The 8,621-nt window shown below is 30.6% G+C and overlaps 1 protein-coding gene across 1 annotated transcript; it reads right to left on the minus strand.

Moving 5' to 3' along the window:
• Nucleotides 1-1,208: 1,208 nt before the first annotated feature.
• Nucleotides 1,209-4,633, minus strand: LOC130649126 (LIM domain only protein 3-like). The gene is made up of 2 exons (XM_057455342.1): nucleotides 2,917-4,633; nucleotides 1,209-1,729 (listed from the first exon to the last, which is right to left on the minus strand). The coding sequence occupies exons 1-2, from the start codon at nucleotides 2,919-2,921 to the stop codon at nucleotides 1,384-1,386; spliced, it is 351 nt and encodes a 116-aa protein (XP_057311325.1). The 5' UTR covers nucleotides 2,922-4,633; the 3' UTR covers nucleotides 1,209-1,383.
• Nucleotides 4,634-8,621: the final 3,988 nt, after the last annotated feature.

An 8,621-nucleotide genomic window follows, 5' to 3' on the forward strand; every position in this document is an offset into this window, starting at 1 on the left:
CTGTTATCATTTGAATTACAGTTTGATGCAGGTTACATCATACATTATTGAGGAAATAACTTTGTAAGATTTGGATCGGCCAAACATTACATGTAATTTTTTAACTAAGAAAACGGGGAATATGTTTTTTTATGAGCAATTAAACTTCCAAAACGAGGCTTAAGGATACTTATAAAAATACTTTTTTAGGCTGAAAATATGCTTAGGTTATGTTTAATGGCAAACAAAGTTTTTGGAATATGCTTATGATCAGACTCAAGTTATGCTGATAAATAAATATTTAAGATCAGTAGTTATTATAATTAAATACTCACTACATAGTAGTTAATTCAGACATAAAGAAAAAAAAACTGCTCACGAAACAAAAAACAAAAAATATTTACAACCTTTTCTTAGGCTTCACATAACCTTTAGCATATGCTTACAAAATTAACAAGTTTAGACCTACGGATGCTTATAAATGTCATGATTATAAAAAAAAACAAAAAATATTTACAACCTTTTCTTAGGCTTCACATAACCTTTAGCATATGCTTACAAAATTAACAAGTTTAGGCCTACGGATGCTTATAAATGTCATGATTATAAAAAACATATAGCCTGTATAATTATAAATAGATTACTAAACTTACTTACATATATTTTTAATGTCAGCATAATTTAATAAAGTTCCAATTTGAGAACAATATCCCAACTAAAATAAGAACAGCGTATATAATACTAAATATGTTGTGACCGAAATTTTATGGTGCTACAAGTCATAACAAAGACCTAGAAGAAAATAATATTTACTTGTAGGTTTAAATAAAAATTTAGTGCAATGCTGGAAAGTATAAGAATGCAGAATTTAAGGCTTAGACTAGCAGGAACGGAGTCAAAGAATAGATCTCTGTATTGTAGTTTTAGCATAATGAAATATAAACTTTTTTACGAAATTCTCTTTTGAAAGTTTGACCTTAAATTATTCTGTATCCGTTTCTGAACAATTCCATTGCATTTTGCTTTCAGTGTGTGTTAGCTGGTAGCAAAGAAATCAGATGATACAGTTTAACATCAATAAAATATGTGAAATGTGTTTAATGAAAAAAATTGTGCATTGACTTTTAAACTTATTGTAAAATAAAGAAACGACATGGTTTTCCGAGTGGACATTTTTAGCATACTTTTCCATGTGGTGGTATCACGGTGAAGAGTACATTAAAAGCAATGTAATTACAAAGCCATGACCAAAATATGTAGCTTTCCTCACAACTTGGTGCAATGCACCTTTTAAAATAGATTATTTTAAGCGATGTTTCTTCTTCAGGCATTCAGCATTAAAATCGGTTTAAGTCATCTTCTTTAACTAATATCAGGGGAAAATTAAACCATCTATCATCGAGGTCAATAAAGTTCGTCAGATATTGCCGCCATCGTCGCTGTTGTCGTATTTTGTGTTGTCAAGACGCTTGCCTCTGTAAGTGTGGTTGTTATTGCCTTTATTTTATTTATTTGTTTTTCTTTTAAAACACTTTCTAATTTTTGTACGTCTTCAACCTGGTGCTCACTACAGAGTATAATGTTCGGCTTGGGTATGTGGGCAATATCTCCTGCAGCAAATTTGTATTTGCAGATCACACAATTGAAACAAGACACGTGATAGTTTATATTGTTTTTATACTTGATTACCTTCTCAGTCGATGGGATTGGATCTTCACAAATAGAACATTGCCCACCAGGCACAAAGAGCCTAAATATATATAACAAAAGTAAATATACATATATGAAAAGAATTCAGATAAACTTATCCTCGGTTAAATTGTTAATTGTCATGAAATGTAGCTAATAATGGCAGGCGTACAGCGATATTTTATTTTTGTGACAATTCCCTTTTGTGAGAAGATAAAATTCGCAGGGAACGTGACTATCTTGAGAACAAAAAAGAGAACATTAAGAGACTTGTTAAACAACCTTTTGAGCTCCAGAACCTATTATTTCGTCATACATTGCTTTTTTAGTCTGCCCCAATCCTCTCTTTTTTGCACATGCTTTTCCTTCTTGTCAGTAGCTTTACAAAACAATGAAGAGAACACGTGTAAATAATTGTCAGACAAAAATGTAATTTAAAACCAGGAATTTCGCGGTTTTTTTGCTTTATTCTGGCAGTTAACAAAATACCAATATCAAAGACTATTCAGTTATTGCATCAAATTCCCTTAGTGCTTGCATATAAATTGTGAACCAGGAGCTAGGAAACTGAAGGAAAGATAGGCAAATGTATTGCACACTTTTTTATATGAATCGTTTGTTTTTCTTGATACTCCTGATTCTTAGAAAATTGACATCAAATATTCCTTAAAAGTGATTCTAAAGTACTTGCTCAAAAAATGGACTAATACGTTACAACACTGCTATAGAATGCAATAACATAATTAACCAAATAAGAAAAAGGTTGATATGAGATACACAGACGCGGCAAGATAATGAACATTTCAGATTATTTCAATTTCACTAAAGAACTTGATGTCTGATATTTGGTTCTTGAACTTTTGGAGATTTGGCCTTGATGGTTTCTATTAAAAAAATTCTGATACAAAAATAGTGTATCTTCACTATTATCTTTTTATCACACATTGCAGTCGTGGCATCATTACAGGGCGTCAAATATTAGCTTTTCAGAATGTATTTAAAATTTCTTCTTGATGGTTACGTTCGTTTACTTTTATTTTTCACACAATGGTGAATACTACAGGCCTTGTTTAAAGGGGATCGTGAAGGTGTTTTTAAATTTTTGATTTTCGATTAGTTTTTAACTAACGACCGATGCAAAAAAGTGTCAGCAGAGTATTTCGTGATGTGTGCGAAAATCAAATTTAATCACAAAAATAAGAAATTTGAATTTTAAGCCTGGACGAATTGTCCTGCTTTTATGATTACCTCATATAATCCAGTTTGCAAAGTTTTATCTCCTGTCTATAGTACAGCTTGTTTTCACCAAAACTGTACAATATTTCGTTACAGACATCACACTTTAGACATCGTTCATGCCAGATTTTATCAAGCGCTTGTACAAGAAACCGGCTTCTGATTCGCTTTAAACATCCAGCACATTTACTTGACGACTCCTTCTTGGCACCTGACACCCTCTTTCTAAAGATAAATATTTACTTAATCAATTTAATGAAGATGGAGTGTGGTAAATGGAACGCATTATTTCTAGGGATGGCATATGCAGAGTGATATTCATGGTGATTTTTGCTGTTATACAGGTTACAACTTGTTTATCCATTTATCTGGTAGAATATTCTCCACACAAAGAGTACATTGAGTACAAGAGTCTAAAGATTAGATTATATATTAGATTTCAAAAGAATGGTATGGTACAAACTCATCCCAATAGCCACTAACTAAATAATCAGCAAAAAGTAATGCATGCGTAGATCTTTAAAATCTTGTTTTAAAAACTTTACAAGATTTTTGAGATCTATGCACCTGGAGTTTTTTTTACCTCAAAAACTTAAGAATTAAAACGTTCAGCTCAGAATGATTGACACAACCACTAATCAAAACATGTACGCGATACGTAATTAACTTAATTATGTGTAATACCGTTTTGTTAAGACATGCACTCCCTTGAAGAAGACCCAATATGAAACGATATTACACAAACATTCATTTTTTATAGTAACCTAATTTATGAAAAAATTCAGCCTAAGATTCTGCTGAAGGTTAAAAAAAGTTGTTTTGATTTATCAAGTTTGGTTCAAATGTGGATATTGAACAGCACATCCATTTTTTAACAAAAAAAAGCTGTAGTAATTTGAGCACGAATTATTTGTACTCTCGACTATAACAGACCTTTCCCGAATTTCCTAATTATGCCAAACTCAATTAAAGAGGTCGACAATAAAAATGATTCTTTTCCCTAAGTTCGTTAGCAAAATGTAGAACATATTACCTAATTTCGTAAATATTTCTTTTCGTTAAGTGCCTCAATTGCGAGCTTAAAGTTACGGTCAAACCCTTCATATAGCCGAGCTTTTCTAAGAATAACCTCGTTTACAAAGTAATTATTTTCTTTAAATCTAAATAAAATTTAACCAAAATATTATATTGCTCTAAAAACTACAGTTTTATCATGATAATTTGGTATTCTCTCTGAATATCCTTATTTGAAGTTCATAAAAACATTATAAAATTTTAGATGACGTCATAATTATTATACCTTATGAAATTCAGTATAGGTGTATAGAAGCCTTAAATGTGTCTTAACCTTAACTATAATTTAGTCTATAGATGTCTTTTAATCCCCACCTCAAATGGAACTTCAAAAGTTACATAACTCTACTATAAGCATCATCACTTAGAGTTACAAATATTTTTAACTGCCACTGCAATTCGAGCTTCTACATTTCTTCACTTTACACATAACTTGAGCTCCTAAGAACAGGAAGATTGTCTTGAGTTTGAGCTTTTTTATTTTTACTAAATCTAAATTCCAAAAACTTTCTTGATTTCCACAACAACTTTAGGCTACATTTTTTTCTTTTTATCTTCAAACTAGTCTTTTTTACTTTCACATATCCAAACGTATCTTCCAAAAGTTTTCTAACAGGTAATACATATTAAAAGCTTGAAAGGCTTCATAAAATATATCTTAATTTGTACTCTAATTTTTTAAAGAAGTTTAACCATTTAGTTGCTTACACAGATATCCTAATCCCTGCTGGGAATTTAATTCCAAACTTAAAGTTTTCTTGACTTTTATCACAACTTGAACTCCCAACATATCTTCCATAAGGTTTCTAACTATGAATGCACAAGAGGTCGAAAGGTTTTCACTTTCACACCAAATAATTGGTAATTTTAACCTTGATTACTTATTTTTTTAATTCTACAGCAAGGTGAGACGTCAAATTTTATTGACTTGCACTTTACGTTAACGTTGAAAACAATTTGTGAAATTAAAGTTTCTTGAGTTTTACTAGCTAAAAAAAGTATTTGTTGGCTAATAGTGGCTAAAAAATATATTTTTAGCCACCATTTAAGCTATATGTTTTTGTTTTAACTTACACAGTAATTCACACTCCTAAAGTTTAATAACTCCTTTTACAATTAAAGCTCCTAAGATTTTCGAACTTACTCATCACTATGAATTTGAGAAAGGTTAAATGAAGATTTGCAAAATAGAGCTTACTTTTTCAAAGAAAAAACCTTGTTATCAACCTTGAGAAAACAAGACAGAATGTATGCTCCATGGAACAGCTAAAAGATTATTAGCGTTTTTTCCAGAATTTCACTTTAGATAGTACTAATTGTTATAAATACCTTAGGGTCTCCATTGATAAAAACTTAAATCTTGGTAGAAGAGTTGATGCAAAGGCCAAAAAGGCTTCTTTTAAACTTAGTGTACTATTTCTTCCTCTCTGCTAAAAAGACTTAAAAAGCAACTAATATTAAATGCTGCGAAGGCAGTCCAAACTATTACCATACCAACACCTTACACTACATTTTGTGACAAATTTATGCTTGCTCTCTGCGAGCATGATCACACAATCAATATTTTCAATTTTAATGGTTTTTTGTTATGGAAGTAAAGTTATACAACTTTTTCCCAAAAGAAATTAGAAATACTTGGATGACTTCGAACAACTCCAATTTTTTTCGAAGTCATCCTAGTCATATTAGTTCTAACAAGCATCTTTATTTACTATTTTTTCAACTTTTTTATTTCTTCTCTATCTTTCTTTCTGCTTTAACCTTTTTACTAATATTTTATTTTATATCAATTGTATTTCTATGTAAACCAAAGACAAGTTATTAACTGAGGTGTATATATCTTGGTAAATATTCAGGAATAATAATAATAATTATATAACGATTTAAAATTCAAATATTACCTCACTTTTAATCCTTAAAATTTTATAGAATTAATGCAATTTCAGTTTAAAAATTCGGACTTAAAAGCAAATATTTGATCCGAGAAAATATGTATGCTCGTCTCCTTTGCCATACATGTCCACTTTATGTCATATGAAACAGTTAACCATATGTGCATTGGTTCAACTTACTACTTGCCTTACCAGAGGAAACGTCAATTATTAACCCCTTTAATCTCCACAGCACAGTGATGCCATTTTTAAAAACTGTTGTTTGAAATTTTGCAAATATGGGACATATTTTAACTTTACAACATTCCTCTTGCTGGCTATAGGTTGTATGATACTCATAAGCTGTATTATATTTAGTGTTATTTTGTTTAGTAAACTTCAAGGAAAAGTTATGTTTAAAAAACATGCTTTTGAGTGAATTTACTTTTATACTTGTAAATGCTTTGTCCCGTTTTTGCTGTTTTTGCGTGACTTTAACTTGCAAGTATTTATTTTCTGTAATCGAAAGATAAAGCAAAAGTGCAAAAAATGGCAAATGAACAAGTTACGTAACCTAAGGTATAGGAACGAACGTCTTATCTTAGAACTGTTATCTCGTTGATAAATTGTTTAAGTTGTTTCAACTGAAATGTCAATTATATTTTATAACAACGTGGCACAGTTACTCTACCATTTTAAATTTATATTGTTTTTGATAAAAAATATCGAAATATGAACAACAAACAAAACAACAAGTTCGATAACACACTGTATATTATGTACATTGTTTTATATTTACATATTTATACATTTTGTAAAAATGACATTACAGAATTGATCATGCCTTTTACTTTCTACATTGATCATTTACGACCTGCAGAATAAGTAAAGTTTTAGAAACTTCAAAAACTTTTTAAAAATCAGAGTATAGAAGGATTGATCTTCTATATTCTGCTTTTTAAAACGTTTTTGGCCAAGTACTGGAACTTTAATAGCAGCATTGTAGGTCCAGTACTGCTTGTGCAACAAAAGCAAAATTGTCTCAAAAATGAAAAAATATTTTTAAGGTGCCCTGTTCCAAAAGTTTAGTAAAAAATTGCTTCCAAATATGGCTTAACTTGTATAACGAAATCATGACAATATCGTGGACAGAACTTCTGTAACAGGATTAAACAAGTTGTCAAACCTTACAGAAAATGCAATTTTAGAGAAATCCACTTTAAAGAATATGTTTGAAACAGGCTGTCATAGTTCTGAATTTGCAATTAACTACTAAAGCTTCATCAGTTATGTTGCACTTGAATAACGACAGCCGAGAATAAGCTTACCTTATACGCTCTGGTTGTTGTTGCATGTTACTGCATATGTGCTGCACCTCTTATCTTTGCTACGTTTATCACAATAATGCACAAACCCGCTGCAAGCAACCATAATAAAAATAAACTAATGACAAGTATAAAAACCCAGCTAATTATTCCTGTTGTCATGGATTTTTAAAGATCATTAAGTGCGCAATTAAAATTTTCATGACCAGATCAAAACATTTTACAAAAAAACGTTGTGAAAGAATTCAGGTGCAATGACTTTTCATTTACAAACGGCAGTTGAGATTTTTTTGTTCAGGGTGTGGAGTTTCTCAATTTAATTACATGAATTCGGTCTATATCGACACCGGCTTATTTCACAAGATGTTATTGGAATACATAAAATCGTTTATAAGGGTCCATAAGACGCAGTTGATTTTGTTTTTTTGAACAACACAAAAGCCTGGACACGGAGGGAAAGTTCGTAATAACATTATGTTAGAAGAAATCTTCAATAATTCATTTTCTTTTTTTATTTATGCAGAATAAAAAAGCCGTGAATAGTTTCACTTTGTAAGTCTGTCGAGTCCTGAAATTATCTCGCCTAATTACCTTTACATTATGCCTGATTAAGCCTGACATTTAGTAATATTAAAAAAATTAATTCACGTATATGCATATTTAACTCTGGCTATTTTTGCACTCAAATAATTAACAGAAAAGACTGTGCGTCAGCATGTCGATAATGACGTCATGAAATGCTATCAATGTACTGTATATTAAATTTTGAATTAGAGGCGCATAATAATGTTATGAAGCGTAACCTTAGCAACTTTTCATAGCGTATTAGAAGAAATTAAGTTATTAACGGAGCTCATGTATTATCTGATCTTGTGCTTTGATGCACTAAATTCCATGATCTAAATATAGTCTGACCATTGTGGGGACATCTGTGTAGATTAAGGACTGTCTTATCAATTGTTTAAAATACGCTTTAGTTGGTGTCTTGCTTGAAAATTGAAGCCTTTTAGGCTCTCCGTGGAATTATAATCCAGAATATAGAATAAAATTAGAAGATATCAATTTTTTGTTTGATGACTTTGCTTCAGATTTGTAAGAGTTCCACTAGGACGGATTTAGTTGATACTTTGGAAGCCTGCTATTAAAGTGCGTTTGGTATGAGTAACTTCCACATTGAATTTTTCCAGTCAAAAATTGTTTTTCACGCAGAATTTTAGACAACATTAAATTTTTATATAAAAAATATTCCTCTTGGTTGAACCTTAATCGTTTTTAACTCTAAGGATGATTTTCTAAAGATTTACAGAGCCTGATCCGATTATGACACCCCTATAATGTTTTTTAAGAAACATTATAGGGGTGTCATATTGTTATTTAAATATTTTTCTTAATATTTGACCAGTTAGCGGTTAAAAGAAGTCATAGTTTCAGGCTCACGGTTCTTAAA

This window comes from Hydractinia symbiolongicarpus, chromosome 7 (genome assembly GCF_029227915.1).
Source record: "Hydractinia symbiolongicarpus strain clone_291-10 chromosome 7, HSymV2.1, whole genome shotgun sequence".
NCBI lineage: Eukaryota > Metazoa > Cnidaria > Hydrozoa > Anthoathecata > Hydractiniidae > Hydractinia > Hydractinia symbiolongicarpus.